This window comes from Thermobia domestica, chromosome 8 (genome assembly GCF_964235325.1).
Source record: "Thermobia domestica chromosome 8, izTheDome1.hap1.1, whole genome shotgun sequence".
Taxonomy (NCBI): Eukaryota; Metazoa; Arthropoda; class Insecta; order Zygentoma; family Lepismatidae; genus Thermobia; species Thermobia domestica.
The window spans coordinates 56,021,446-56,038,179 of NC_137461.1; the positions used below are offsets into that span (position 1 = coordinate 56,021,446).

General features: G+C 37.2%; 1 protein-coding gene across 1 annotated transcript in view; it reads left to right on the forward strand.

Annotated features, from left to right (window-relative positions):
* LOC145692139 (uncharacterized) overlaps nucleotides 1–16,734 on the forward strand; it is a 46,651-nt gene that overhangs the window by 25,084 nt on the left and 4,833 nt on the right. Inside the window, exons 2-5 of the mRNA XM_081767439.1 lie at nucleotides 3,547–3,629; nucleotides 5,796–5,947; nucleotides 12,664–12,840; nucleotides 16,006–16,246. Of these exons, the coding sequence (XP_081623565.1) occupies nucleotides 3,547–3,629; nucleotides 5,796–5,947; nucleotides 12,664–12,840; nucleotides 16,006–16,246 (653 nt within the window). The remainder of the gene's footprint in view (nucleotides 1–3,546; nucleotides 3,630–5,795; nucleotides 5,948–12,663; nucleotides 12,841–16,005; nucleotides 16,247–16,734) is intronic.

The following is a 16,734-nucleotide window of genomic DNA, read 5'->3' on the forward strand; positions in this document are numbered from 1 at the left end:
TTATTGTGAAACTACGCCTAACAGCACAGGGAATGAACATAACGTCTAAGTGGAACGAATCACGTCAGGATAAACCTCGGCCTCCTCCCGTGCACACTTATTTTGAAGCAAAAGACTTCGGCATTTCACAATAAACTTATATGCTCATGTTGCAGGTTTTTTGCCGCGGATTGTACATTGTGGCTGGCCCCCCCTCAAAAACGACGGCCCCCCCTACACAAACCTGCTGGCTACACCCCTGATTATATGGTAGAATGAACAATAAAACTTGTACTATTAAACATCTTAAAATAAGTTTTCGATCATCCGAAAAGTATAATAATTATTTGAAAATTGTAAAATCTAATTCAGTGAGTTTGCTTTACTTGGCAGTTATGGCTGCGTGTGTAAAACCAATACACTCATATCAAAATGTTCTTTGTTAGCAAAGAAATAACTAGAAACAAATATATAGTGCTGTTTGTGAAAATTGTTACACCAAAAAGGAATATACCTAGAATCATGGGATTTGTACATCAGGTGGCGTGCGAACGATTACAATGGCACCGGAATGTCGTATGCGAACGTCCAGAAGCACATTTGGTTCTTTACTCCGTGAAGTACTGCGATTTCTCAAAAAGTCGGTTTACGCCTCACAAGTAAGGGACCATATGGTTGTCACGCAAATCAGGTGCAGACATACGCCATCTGATTGAGCATGAAAAGATATGGAGAACACAGAAATTTAAGGTGCTAAGGGCCATAGGGAGGGAGCAAGGAAAGAGGAAACATTGAATGTCGGCAAAATTGAAGAAAGTCAGGAATGGCGGGGAAAGTTAATTTCTTGCAAACAAGGAAAGAAAGTCAACCAAAAGAAAGAAACTAAACATAACAAGCGCATCAAGGACGAAGAAAGATCATAATCAGCGTTGCCATCCGGACCGGAGTGTTGCCAGCTCTGCATAACATTGATATGGAAGATATAGCACAGTATAGCAATTCATGCACAAGGAAAAATATTAGTAACACAAAAGACAATTGAAAAGACTCTGTACACGTGCGTAAAAAGGTTTAACGTAATCGTGAGTGAATATTACACCCGCGTGAATACAAATGGAGGAAAATAGAGAACAGTACGCACCATTTGTAGTTTAATTGCAGTTGACGTGAAGATCACGAATGAATGCGTGGTCAACACACAAACATTTCTCGCAGTGAGCACAGCGGATAAAAGCAAGCTGGTCACACGCGTCTCTGCAGCATTCCTCTGTGAGTCCTTTTTCAAAGCAATATACGGAAGGTGTTTCAAACTGTCCAGGATGTTCATTGGAGTAGGCACATTTGAAAAACGCAAAAGCGTATCATCTTTTGGAATCGCCTAGAGGAAAACTGGTAATGAACAAATGACTGAAGGCGGAGAAAGTTCTCACGTTGCCACATTAATACTGGAGAATACTAATGTATCTGTGATGAACGATCATCATCATCATCATGGAACGATTCTCCCAAACACTTTCGTTTCTGTGTTATCATGTGTACCCCCTTCACTTTCATGTCTATATTTGTCTTCCCTTATGTACATTATTCACTCACGACTATCGTTAAACCTTTTTACGCATGTGTACAGAGTCTTTTCAATTGTCTTTTGTGTTACTAATATTTTTCCTTGTGCATGAATTGCTATACTGTGCTATATCTTCCATATCAATGTTATGCAGAGCTGGCAACACTGCGGTCCGGATGGCAACGCTGATTATGATCTTTCTTCGTCCTTGATGCGCTTGTTATGTTTAGTTTCTTTCTTTTGGTCGACTTTCTTTCCCTGTTTGCAAGAAATTAACTTTTCCCGTCATTCCTGACTTTCTTCAATTTTGCCGACATTCAATGTTTTCTCTTTCCTCATTCCGCTCCTTATGGCCCTTAGCACCTTAAATTTCTGTGTTCTCCATATCTTTTCCTGCTCAATCAGATGGCGTATGTCTGCATCTGATTTGCGCGACAACCATATGGTCCCTTACTTGTCAGTCGAGTAATGAAGCGTGGCCAACCGAAAAAGGAAAGTAAGGCGAGCTTCACTGTTCCTCGTTGACGTAAATATAAACAGACGAGGCGTTCAAACGGAACCACATTCTCAGTCTGCAGGAATAACTTTCAGTACCGCAAAATTGTTGCGTGTAAAAGGCATATCGCCAATCAGAGATGTCTGTGTGGAAACATTAGACAGAAGAGAACCATATGCAGCGATCAGATAGTGGACTGTGCATTGAAATTACATGCTATGGAATGATAAATATCTCGTCGACATAACAATTACGGACATTATGACTAGTTGCGCTATCGTTAGTATTAGGTCGTGGTTAGAACACTAGAATAGGTGTAAACTTACATTCCCATCTGTTCGACAGTATCTGCTGAACGCTGAACGGGCAGCATACAAGTTTTTGCGTCGGCATCAGTTGACCTTGAACCACAAGTACTTTAGGCTACGATCGGTCCGTAAACACTGTCCCTGGTGTCCTGAGAGGTAAATAGTCATGTTTCGGATGAGCCCCGTTCCAGTATACCATATAGTGGCTGCAGTATGTTCATTAAGCACTATCGTTGTGTGCGTAATATGCCTGCGTGCGTAGTAGAACTCCACAGGAGTTAAACAGCATTTGTGATGGTGTGGGTGCAATTAGGTACAACATGCGTTTTTGGCTGCTACTATAATTACGGGCAACTTTATGTTAGTAATTGCTGCACCAAGGAAGTTTAAAAGCCGAGGTCATATTTTTTGTTCAGGCAACTCCAGACATCACATTTCAGCAAGACAATGCTCGCCTTTATGTATCCCAAATATGCATCCTTCTTCGAGAAACAGTGATTACCGCTTCCCTTGCCTGCACGGTCGCTTGACCATATCGCTCATGGAACATGTATAGAACTCCATATGTTTCGAACAGCATTTGTGATGGTGTGAGTGCCATTTGGTATAACCTGCGTTCTCGGCTGATACTGCAATTGAGGACAACTTTATGTTAGTAACTGCTACATCAGGGAACTTTAAGCGCCGAGATCATACCTTCTTTACAGAAAACTGCATACATCAGATTTCAGCAAGACATTGCTCGCCTTTATGTATCCCAGAATGTGCGTCCTTCTTCGAGAAACGATAGGTACCACTGCCCTGGCGTGCACGGTCGCTTGACTCACTCATTGAGCATATAAGGAATATGGTCGGTCGTCACCTTGTTCGCCATGGCCTTCCAATAGACCGTGTCAATGTATTATGGACTTATATATAAGCAGCGTTACAGGTGATTCCCGAGGAACACACATAACTCTTTATTTGATATCACGACTAATATAGGTCCTGATGGTATCACGTGGTGTCTTCGCGCCATACTCATTTATCAAGGTTAGAGCTGCTGAACAATTCTGGAGGTGTAATAATTTATGTATACTCACACATCTCCCTTTTTGTTGCAATTATCACTGACAATAGTATATTTATATTTTATTTACCGAACTACGCCAACTAGACTTGAAAATTGTAACTAACATACCTTATATTTTCTATTTCAGTTCCTATATTTTTATCCAAAGTCAAATGTGCACCTGTGGAGAAAGAAAAAGGAGGATGTTGCAAAGAAGATTATCTCTCTTGGGTATGTATGACACTAATAAATTATATAAAGTACGCATGTGCTTTATAAATACAGCGGCTTTCATATAGATGACTTTGAAGCGTTCACTTATCTATGACTTCACCCACCAGGTCTCTTGGCGGTTCTATGTGGCAACCAGGTATCTTGTCAATTGTTCCACAACGCACTTTCCACTGGAGAGAAGTTCTTTATACGTGTAAAGGGATATTTTATTCTGTTATTGGGACGTTTTCCAGAGGCTGCGCAACTTACGAGAAGAAATACGGTGTTTCAGAAGTCCATTGGACTGACATCAAGACTCTTCACTGGGCTCGTTGAAGGGAATACCACGAATCACGGTCCTAGCTTACATCCATCTGTCAACGATACCGTCGGGATACCGTGTTCTGATACTGTTCCACACGGTTGATGTCCACTTCATACAGTATAGTGTGAGCATTTCCTTGTTGTAAATATTAGTTAAAATATGTTCCTGGTAATACGCAACACGGATTTTCAGATTATTCGCAAAGCGCCTTAGTTTAAATTTTCCTCTGTAATAAAATCCAGTCACAGTCATGAAACTGTGCGGATACATTTCGGTACACTGACAAACGAAAATGCTTCGTCCTTTTGCATTGAGTATGAGTAATTGTTCGAACTTTTGTACAATTAGTCTGATATATGCATGGCTCATCTACGATGACTAAAATCTTCAACCTCTTCTCGGTAGCACTTGTGAAACTTTCTAGGGTTTTTTCTTTTTTTTTTTTCTTTTTTTTTAACATTCCGACACGGCTGACTTTCATCCCTTAAACATTATGCACAAAACCCATGCAAATGCTAGCTTTGAAGGCTATGTGTTCATATCGTGAGATCGGCTTGTGCTAGGCCGAGATTGTCTTCGTTTGTTGTCATACGAAGTTATGCCTTCTATGATCTGTCACACCCACGAACGCACATTAGACATATCCATGACACCATCATCACATGTTCCACTGAAATGGCGATGAATTTCAAACGGTGTCAGATCACACAAATGGAGAAAATGACGAGTATCGTAAGTACGTATCAAAAACAATCATCATTCTCACCGTTGCCGCTAGAGTACTGTGTGCCGTACGGTATTGCCATCTTTGTCATGCGTTGATGAGTGCACGCGTATTTTTAAACAAACAGCATATTTCTATCTATTACCAGTCCTGAGAAAAAATGGACATGTTATAACTTGAATGCACCTCCAATATTCAGTTTTAGAGCAGTGAATTCAGCTTATATTGATATTTCCTTCTCTAACATCGCGAACGCAACTGGATGGCACATTGCATGAAGAATGATTCACTTATCTTCTGGAGACGATTCATGAGTTCGATTACCGTGACTAACATAAACTGTACTACAACATAAAGATGGTCTGACCTCTGACGTTGAATTAATCAAGGAAGCTCCATTTTTAATAATGTTTCCATTTTTCGATAGACATGTGGATCTCTATTCAACTACTTATAAATTTTAATTATTATATTAGACCTACACTAGAAGAATTTACAAGAATTCCCAAGCATATAAAATTGCTTGACGTTAAAATCAGTCAGAAAATAATGGTATGAATTTACTTTCTATTATTATTATTTGGTAAAAAGTAGTAGTAGTTCCATGTCAGATTTTGTAAAATTTCCTCTCATTTTTATGCATAGGATGTTTTATCTAATAGTAAAAATTACTCTTATTACTCGGAAATATATATACTTTCTTTCAATAGTGTAGAAAAATATATGTTTAATCATTAATTTTCTTAAAATTGCTCATTTTCATTTAACAAGGTGCATTTCGTTTCTGGTTTAAAAGGTACTTTTATTGCTTGGAGTTGAAATCGGTCAAGGCCAAGGGGACGAATTCCAACTTGAAAAAGAAAGCTCGCATTTAGTATGAGCGAGAAGTTCCTTTACGAGTTGAATGAGTTCTTCAAACGATATATTAATACCAAAGACATGCTGAGCGGTTTGAAGCTTCGTTCTTGTATTGTAGATTGGCATGGATATCATGTAATATCGTTAGTCCCTTTAGAAATATAACTATTTTGTCAATCATTTTGTAGCCATAACAATAAAACTTAAACTTCAAATTAAAGACACTACATTTGAGCAATTATTATGTTAGATTAAGTTTTATTGTGTATTTGTATAGGTGTCTACAGCCGAGGGAAATAGTTCCGAAAACGTGGAAAAGTTCCGAGTAGATGATATTGCAGTCGCCCTACCTCTGTCTTTCAAATTATCTTGTCAAGACAAAGAAGATGGAATATACAGAGATCCTAATTCTTGTCGTATTTATTACAGGTAAGTGTAACACATTGTCTGTTCAGTACTTTATCTATATAGGAGCGATTCGTGAATTTTATGATGTGTAGCAAGTAGACAGTACTTACTCTTTGTCTGCTTTTTTTAATATTATTTTTAAAGATTAGAGATTAAAAGACAATTACTCTTGAACAATAAAGAAATAAAGTTCCAGATTTACGTCCCACTAACACGTACCGAGAAAGTGAAGGGAATGTCCCGAGAAAACCCACGCATGCAGTGTTTGTCCACCGCAAAGTCCATTGAGCTGGGAAGGAACCAAGGGCCTCACTTGGCAGACATGAAAGTTTAACCACTGAGCCACCGCAGACCAATATGTAAACAAGTTAACACGTCGAAATGAATCTTTCGTTCAACGTCTCACGATCATGTCCTATGCGAGAAAGGAAACGGATGATAAGGGAAATTGAATGTTGAAGGAACAGTTAATAGAATGAAAAATATGAAGAAAGTGGGGAAAGCAAGGGAAATTGAATGTTGAAGGGACAGTTAGTAGAATGAAAAATATGAAGAAAGTGGAGAAAACAAGGGAAATTGAATGTAGAAGGAACAGTTAGTAGAATGAAAAATATGAAGAAAGTGGAGAAAGCAAGGGAAATTGAATGTTGAAGGAACAGTTAGTAGAATGAAAAATATGAAAAAAGCAAGGGAAATTGAATGTTGAAGGAACAATTAGTAGAATGAAAAATATAAAGAAAGTGGAGAAAGCAAGGGAAATTGAATGTTGAAGGAACAATTATAGCACGGCCAACAAGAGATGGTCTCTGACGTTTCTTACCACATGCGGTGGGACATTGCAGCCCCTACTTTGATACCAGTGTTACCAACCACGATCACTCTGTCTTATACCATTAATTAAATTGTCACTACAGTTGCAACGAGAAAAACCTTGACACGCGAGTAGTGGCAATGTCACTGCGAGCTGTCAGAGATGTTCTCTTACTGGACGCACTATAGTAGAATGAAAAATATGAAGAAAGTGGAGAAAGCAAGGGAAATTGAATGTTGGAGGAACAATTAGTAGAATGAAAAATATGAAGAAAGTGGGGAAAGCAAGGGAAATTGAATGTTGAAGGAACAGTTAGTAGAATGAAAATATGAAGAAAGTGGAGAAAGCAAGGGAAATTAAATGTTGACATGATTGATTCATGTGCACTATAATAGCCTACATAAACAATTGATGTACACTGTCCACTTTTGGTCATTTTGGACATATCTCATATTTAACATCCCTACTTGAAGTTCCTTTCAATGCTTGAAAGATTCGCCTTTGGATATTAGGTAACTTTTATGGTGTAAAAAACAGTGCTCACTTTCCATGTATGCGGATAAGTCAATAAGTATCTGCAATCAATTTTTATTATTTATTATTACAACAGTACAACGTTCTTATTCAATATCATTTTTCAACATAACTCACCCTGCTTTTCAATGTACCTGGTCCACCGTTGCACAACCTTTCCAATACCCTCTGGAGAAAAAGTTTTTGGTTGCGCAGCAAGCCACGAATGCACCGCTTCTATCACCTGTTGATCGGAACTGAATCGATGGAGGATTTTTAAGTGGATCGAATCCGACATAGAAAGATCGAAACTATATGCAGAATGCTTCAACATCTCGAAACGCAGCGTCTGAAGAGTCTGAGCAGTGAGGGTGTCAGTATGTAGGTGTACGTTGTCATGCAATACAAGAACGCTGTCCGATAATTGACCTCTGTGTTTATATGAGTAGTCACTTCATCAACAGTCACTCTTCTATTATTCAGAATCGAGGCATGGACTCGTTTAATAATATCATCAGTTGTTGCTGTAGCTGAAGGCCCTGCTCTTTCCTCATCCTTCACGCTCGTTCGATCACTTTTGAAATGTTCAATCCACTGGTAGACACTTCGCTGTAGCAACACATTGTCCCCGCATTGTGCTGAAGTATTCTATGAAATTATGAATTTCTGCTCCAGATAAACCATCAGACCACAAAAAACAGATGACAGAACGATGTTTTTATTTAGGTACACACAGAGAGAGTCGTTCTTACTTCGCAACAGCGCAAAATTAACTGATGTGATAACGCTGCGACCTACCACAGAAGAAGCCTAGCGCAATAGCGTATAGCCAAACTGAAAAGAAATAGAAAAATATTGCAGTTACTTATTGACTTACCCTCGTATTTAAATGGAGCGTACAAACTTCATGTCTCTTTTTCACGCAACTGTTTTTTTAATTGAATTTCAATCCCTTCTGCTCTGAGCGCCCTAATCAGGAACGGAAATGAAATTCTGGAACTAAGGGGACGCTCATTAATAAATTCAGTCTGATCGGGCTACGTTACCGGAACACAAGCCCAGGGGGACGCCATAGCAAGTTAACTTTGTGAGCGACCGATTAAAGCGTTCCACTACACATTTCAAACGAACTATTCATCAATAAGGTAACAAATCATTGTCAAAATTTCGTAATATTAATTAATTTTTAGAATATCTTAACCTGGATTCAAGCTGTTTAGTGTTCTTAACCACTAAACACTGTTGGTTGAGTGGTTAAAACGGAACAAAACAGACTGAAACGAAAAAATTTTTTCTGTATCTTCATTTTCATATGATTCTCATTATTTCTCCTTCCTTTTTCTTTCCTGAACTTTTACTAAAGGGACGCTGTTCCCTTGCATACATTCCTCATTACCAATCCTGATCCTAATTATCGAATTTGCAACCCATCGGCACCAAAAAAGAGTGCTCCTTTTGGTCTACACTGCCTTAAGAGTTAAAAACACTATTAAAACTAAACTAGTAACTTTTCCTAGAAAGGTTTCCTTCATCTAGGAAACAGTGGAAAAAGCTGTCCTTCATTGCCTTTTTAACAAATCTTTATTATACATACACACTACATTTCCAACATAGCTAATCAACCGTCTCATCATTTCCAAGAACTAGGTAATCAACCATTTCATCATTCCTAACATAGCTAATAAACTGTCTCATCATTTACTATTTATGCCTTGAATTAACGTTTAATAGGTTTATTCTATGTGTTTTTGTTCTAAATAGCAATTAGTTGTTTTCAAACAAGAAATAGACTTCATAAACTTCAACTTTGATGGCCCATAGCTCGGGAACCAAAGACTTGTGTACTGTAATATCTTACACATAGAATGTGACAATTTGAAATAGAGATTGATTTCTTCTCAACATGTGGCGCACCTCTGCAAGTGGTTGTAATATGAGCAAAAGAGGAATGTTTCCTGATACCAAGTGCATTACTCGCCACTGACAGTTACGTGTGTGAGCCAGAGGTAGCATGGGTCAATGAATACTTAACCTGCGACTCACTGACCCACAACCCACCATGACCCGCTCTGACCCACTACTCACCAAAGCCCATTGTCATCAAATCTGACCCATGCCCTCCTCTACAATGACGTTACAGAGTTTACACTTGTAATAAAACAAGGCTGTGAAATTATTACTAATCGGAGTTTGAATTTCTACGGTCAATCGTTCAAGCACCACTTTGTTACAATAACGGTAAACCTCACATTTACGACATAAAATGTACTGTGTTTCTCATTGGCCAAATTACGATGAATTTCAATACTTATTTCCTTGTTAAATTACAGATAATTTTTAATGGAAAATATGAGGATGAAATTTGAAAGTCTCAAATTAATGTAAATTAGACCAACGTACAAGGAGAAAAAAGTATAAAATTTTCCATATAATTAAACATATCGTATAAACTTAAAATTTCCATGTAATTAAGCTTACAGTACAAATTTTATGTCTATTTTACTCAACTTTATGGCTTGATTGTCTTATGCTCAGAACGCTCTGTATACAGGATGGCTCAAAAGTAGGTATACAGTCCCGTATTAATCAACTCATTGCTTTTTATATCATTTCTTATTGTTATCCATCAGGTAGACTTAGTTTCTTTCTTATTTGTTTTTAATGTATTTTTACTTATATCTTAAGCTCGAAACAGCCGAAGCAAATAAACCTGTAATCTAGAATGTTATACTTGATCAATGCAGGGATGTGTACCTACTTTTGGGCCACCCTGTATAAGGTAACCAAGAAATATCTGTCGCTTTTTCACCCACCACATTCGAACATCGATATGTCACCTAAGACGTAAAAAAAAAGATCAAAGATAGTCCCCATCGGCATCCCTACCTTCTCCCAACGTTCTCGAAGCCCATGGATTCCATCGCGGTAGAACTTAATGGGCCGTAAATCGAAGAAAGTATCAAGTGCATCTTGCACCTCTACTAGGGGTTTGAACTGCGTCCTCTAAGGTGACTGTCCAAGGAATGAAACAGGTCATAATCGGATGGTTCAATGTCCGGGGAGTATAGTGGATACAATACTGTTTCCCAACCAAGGCTTAGAATGGTGTCCCGGCTACGTGGGGCTTAGCGTTGTCTTGTAACAGGAGAACTCTTTTGCGATTCAGAAGTGCCGGCTCCAGAGTTTTGAGTTTTCTTGAACACGACTCAACTGTTGACGGTACAGTTGCATTGATGCTCTGACCAGCTGGTAGCAGTTCCCGATGCACGATGCCGCGAGCAGTCCACACAAGAGGACCTTCTTCTCGTACAATGCTGGTTTCGGCTGTTTTGGAACCGGTTCATGGGATGCTAACCAATGATGACGGCGCCGTGGAGCTTCGTACAGGACCCACTTGTTATCACATACCAACACCCTTCCAGAAATGGTTCCTTCCTCAGACGAGGCAGCAAAGAAACAGAGGTGTCTGCTCGTGTTGCCTTTTGATCCGGAGTCAAATCATATGGGACCCAAGTGAAGTGCTTCTCAAGTTGATGAAGGTGCTCCCGAATAGTTTCTCCATTCACACTGAATTGTAGTCTCAGTTTCACACATGTCTGGTCACTGTTCGCCTCAATTGCTGTCTGAAGATCTCCATTTTGTACATATGTTGGTCTTCCGGCACGTGGTGCGTCTTCGAGTGTTTCGTTACTGTCCTTAAATTTGTTGCATCACCTTCACTGTCCGTGTAGTCACGACACCCTCACCAAAGGCCTGGTATATCTTCCGCCCCGCTGCAGCGGCGTTTGACTCCAGTTTGAACTCGTACAGCATACACGCACTTATGACGGTCCGTGGAGGTCCCATGTTCACTCTGTCCTTACGTAAGTTCACGGTGTAACTGAACTGTCACAATCAAGTAGTATGTTGGAAATGCCCACACCAACAACTTACCTTTGCCTTATCTCCATTCGCATTCAACTCGCGGTGTGAAGGCCAATAGAACATAGACCTCCACAAAAAACGAGACAGAACTTTCTTGGTTACCTTTAAAATAAACATAAGTTTCAGCAACTATTACAATAGAAAGCAGTGAATATAAAATGCGAAGCACTGTAGTTTTTGTTTCTCAACTAATATCGATCGTTCTCGATTAGTTTTCTTCAAATCAAACCACTACCTATTTTCCGTATAGAAAGAGCTCCACCCCCGTAAAAGAGAATTTTTTAAAACACTAGGACTCGTTCTGTTTATTTTTAATAAAGAGTTAATATACTGAATTTCAGTTCCCTAAGTTGAACGGCTCGTGAGATATTAAATTTTTCGCAAGAATTCGGACTCCTACTCCCCCTTTAGGACAGTATGTAGGGCCCGAATATCGGGATGATGTTCAGTGGCATTTGCTGAATGACAATGCCCGAAGTCACAAGGCAGTGATAGTGCAAGACTTTTTGTCCCAAAAAGGGATCTGTGTGTTGTTCCATCCTCCTTATTCACCAATCTGGCCTCGTGCGATTATTTTCTATTTCCTAAAGTCAAATTTGCATTAAAAGGTTCGTACTTTGATGACATAACAGCCATCAAGAGGGCTACAACAAGGTTTTTTTTTTTTTAAACAGCATTCCACGAAAAGGCTTCCAACAATCCTATGCACTGATGACCAAAGTGCAACAATGTATGGATGCAGGAGATAATCCAAGGTACTCTCTTTTTTTCTATAGCCCCAGTCTCGATTTCAAATTGCAGCACTGAGTATAAGAATTAAATTCGTCAAGATCATCACCATGCCAAACTTGGTCAAGATCGAATGAGTTCCACCGATCACGTACGATTATACTATCCTTTGTGATCGCTTTATTATTATTAAAATTAACGGAAACTCAAATGAAGGACGATGAAACCTATATAACTACTTCTAGGCCTAATACGTGTCTGCTTCTTTCTGTTTCTTCCTAATATCTTCATTGCATTCATCAAGTTTAATATTTATATATTGTGTTTTATACATAAAATCACTACAACTGAGTTATAAGATTTTTGTAACGTCTACTTTGTTTTGAATAGACTTCGAACAAGAGGCTGCTCTTGAGGGAAGTCACATGGGTGAAAAATGACATTTAATCTCTACAAGTTACGGCAAGGACAATTGAAATATGTTCTAATTGTTGTATACAGCTTGTAGCGATGAAATGTGTAGTAATTCCCTTAGCTTGTGAGGATAAAATTTTAATTTTTAGCGATGTGACTTCCCTAAAGAGCCGCCACTGCTTAGAACACAGTATAAGTTCATTTATGTAGCATTGAATGAATCACGCAGGATGATTTCTCATAAGAATTTTGCTGTTTCATCCTCTTTCTAATAATTATGGTCTGCTTTTGAACTCATCGTCACATGCTTTTTATTATATGCGCTTTTTTTATTATTATTTTGTAGGTGTTCGCGAGGAAGAAAAGAAACATATAAATGTGTAGATGGCTACTTGTTTAATCCAAGTACTGTAAAATGCGAAGAAGAAAATTCAGTGGCGTGTGACACGAAGCAAGAGGTATGTCGCCTTGAAGTCGATGGTTACTATGCCAACTACAGCTGCAACTGCCATTCTTATTACAGGTACTTGTGTTCCTACTACAGCTGATTGTTAATGCATATCGTCGGTATTACGTCAAAATATGTTACTTTTTTATTAATATTTAACTGCAGTTTCTGAATGAGTAGATTCTTTATATCAAAAGAGATAAAGTTTTAAAGAACAAAATAAATAAATAAATAAATAAATAAAGAGCGTGTGTGTGTGTGTGTGTGTATGCAAAAAGATACTTTTGCCCACCCAGTTTTCAGTAAGTTATGAACATTAGTACGCAACTTTTATTTATTTATTTGAGATTTGAGGTTTTGATGTAGTACCGACGATATTATGAAACTAGGAAATTCATATAATATTTTCATTCTTGAACACATTAGTTACTGTACACAGCAAAAACGGAAATACAAATATGATAATCTAGAAAATTGGTGGAAATAACTAGAGTAGATGGGAGAAATTCAAAATTAACTACTTTCACATCTACAATGAATAAAATAAAATGCGGCGTACTACAAGGATTAATTCTTGGGCCATTACTGTTTTTGATATATATAAACGATCTCCCGGATAATTTAAACTTTGCAAAAGCCACATTATTCGCGGATGACACAAGTGTAGCAATAATAGGCGAAAACCATCAACGATTAAATACTAACATAGAAAACACCGTAGAACAGCTAACGAACTGGTTTGATCATAATACGTTAATAGTAAATTCAGAAAAAACCTTGTCAATAAGCTTTAAATTAACAAACAACAATCTAGATAAAGGAAGTATAAAAATAGGAGAAAACGAAATAAGACAAGTTAGTTCTGTAAAATTTTTAGGTGTACATATATCAGCAAATTTAAAATGGGATTATCATATAGAAAAAATTGCGAATAGGTTAAGAAAAATGTGTTTTGCCGTACAAACCATCAAAAATACTATAAACCGAAATACAGCAAAAATATTATATTACTGCTCATTTGAATCTATATTAAGATATGGATTAATATTTTGGGGAAATACTGTAAAAAATAGAGATATTTTTGTTCTTCAAACAAGAGTTGTACGAATCCTAGCTGGTGTAGGATCCCGAGAGTCCTGTAGGAAATATTTTAAAGAACTAGCTATACTACCTTTACCATGTTTGTATATATATTGTTTAATAGAATTTGTAAGATCCAATATAAATGAGTACACAACAAACGGTGACGTGCATGGATACAACACAAGAAAAAAGACTAATTTTCATCCACCAAACCATAGAACAGCAATGTACGAAAAGGTAGTAAAATATGCTGGTATTATGCTATACAATAAGTTACCAAACAAATTAAAGGTAATCAAGTCTAATGTTACATTCAAAAGAAAATTAAAATAATACCTATTGTCACATTGCTTCTATACAATAGATGAATATAATCAATTAAATAGTCACAATGTAAACAGTAGTAGCAAAGTAACAAGATAGGTTCATTTATGTATAAGGTATGCTGTAGTATTGGTATAGTGATATTTCAAATTACTGTAATGTATAAAAGTATGAATTATGTTTAACAAATGTGTGTAATATATGTACTGCATCAATTAACGATGACGAATCCCATGTACTATCGGAAAATTATTTCCAAGTTTGTACAGAATGGAGGATAAATAAAATGAAATGAAATGAAATGAATAGAAAGATTAATCATATCTGTATACAATATATTTTTTAAGACTGAGATTACACCAGTAATATGGAATATAATTTCTTCGACTGTGAGAAACACAACAGAATTTGTAAAAAAATAATAATAAAAAAAAAATAGTTTCAAAATGAAAGTAAACTTACAGTTTAATTCACGTTTTTTTCACATGTGATGTGAAAAAAAAAAATAGATCGAAGCACACGTTCTGAAGATGAGAAACCGTGGAACCGATGCATTCCGTGGTCATTGTCCTCTAGGCTTACTTTTTCCTACACTGAATGCACCTTTGCGTATGAGCATATCTGGGAATGATGCTATGTAGGGATTTTCTTCTTCTCCAATCGTTTGTGTAATGAAAAATCCTTGGCATGTATGTAACTTTTCATTTCTCTATGTTGTTAAACGGCAAGAAGTGATTATGCAAAAGACATCAAACAATAACTAAACATGTTTTGTTCGCATATTTTTTTTATCTTGTCTTTATTTTACCTTTATTTTGTTCTTGATTTCTTACACTGTTCATTTTACTTTTTATTGTTCGTTTATTTTATTCTTTATCTTGTTATACATAATCATAGGATGAAAAGTATCAAGGCTACTTCAAGAAATAAGTTTTTTTCTTTCTTTCATATTCTTGTTAGTATTTCTGTGTGAGATCACAAATAGCACTCAATAAATGGTCTTAAATTGACACTCTATTAACGTTGTTGAACTACGATTCACTTAGTAAGCTGACGATATTATAATTAATCTATAGAGTGGATAAACAATTTTAAAAATCCTACATCAGCAGCGCACTCACGGGAGTGGTCCACCGGTCGGACCTCCCCCTCCCCCCAACTTCGACAGACATTTCTACACTATCTTAAGAAAACTATGGTTGCTTTAGGAGAGAAATTATTGATTTATCTTAAAGATTTGATCTTATAATACATCTGAACTCTGTCTTTTCTTATAAACACATTTTTTTTTTCTGAGAATATAAGTGGCAGTACTTTAAAATTACTTATAGTTTTATCGGATGTAGAATAATACCAATTCAATACTACATAAAAGAAAGTAATTATTAGCGGTGGATTCCTTATTGGACCATCTCCAACACAAATTTCTGGATGCGTGCCTATCCCACACTATGTCTTTTTTGAAGCAGCAAGTTTTCTTTAGACGCGCCGATGAAGAGCTGAGTAATGCCTCGAAACGGTCCGCAAATTTTATGTCTTTTGGGTATTTTTAAGTTTTATATTTAAAGTTTATAAGATTTTTTTACAATTATTTGCAGTTAATAGATACGCATCAGTCAGTAAGTTATTCTCTTAATCAGTTCAGTAAGACCATATGAAACTTCTGAATGATGTCCTCTATACACCAACATGTTGAACTGAGGGTTTTGATAGAAAGTGATATTCATGAAAGGTGAAGCAAACTATTCCAAGGTACACGTATATAAAAGACAAGCTGGATTATTTTCAGTTTATTTATCCCTTTGCTGATTGTTTTGCTTTCATTCTTTGCAGATGTACAGACGGTAGACTGACTGAGACCCATACTTGCAAACCAGGCTTCCTCTTCAACGTAGGAGCACAAGAATGTCAGCCTGCTTCCGAAGTCACATGTTCCGAACCTCATTGTTCAGTGACGGACAACGGATTCTTTATCACCCCAGGAACAAGCTGTCGAGCATATTATAAGTGCCAACATGGAGTACGGACACACTTCATTTGTCCTAAAGGAGAAGTCTTCAATAGGCAAACAAAGGTAAGCATTTCCTGATTAAATATGCCTCAATGCTATAATAAATATCCTTCAAACAGGGTTTCTCAACATAGGATTGGGCCATCTAGGGTGGCTGCGAGAGGAATGTATGAGGGTCGCGAAGGAAGGTGGAAAAGATAACTGTAATTCGTGGGGGAACGACTTTTGAATTTCTTATTTTGATATACATATTCTATTTCCACACTTAATGTCAGATGCAGCAAAAAATTAGACAAAGAATCGTTTAAAAAGCAATTGGAATTTAAAAAATGAAACTAGTGAAAAAGTGCATATTAGAATATAATTCAAAATGAAGGCGAATGAGTTTGGTGTGGTTTCGGTAGGTTTCACAAGTGATAAGCAGCAGTAATCAAAAAGCTTATGACATGGCGAAAATTACTAGGGGGAGAGGATGTGATCAAAGTGTGTCGTGATATGAAATATTTTGAGAAACCCTGCCTTAAAATTACACTGAGTATCGGGATAAAGTC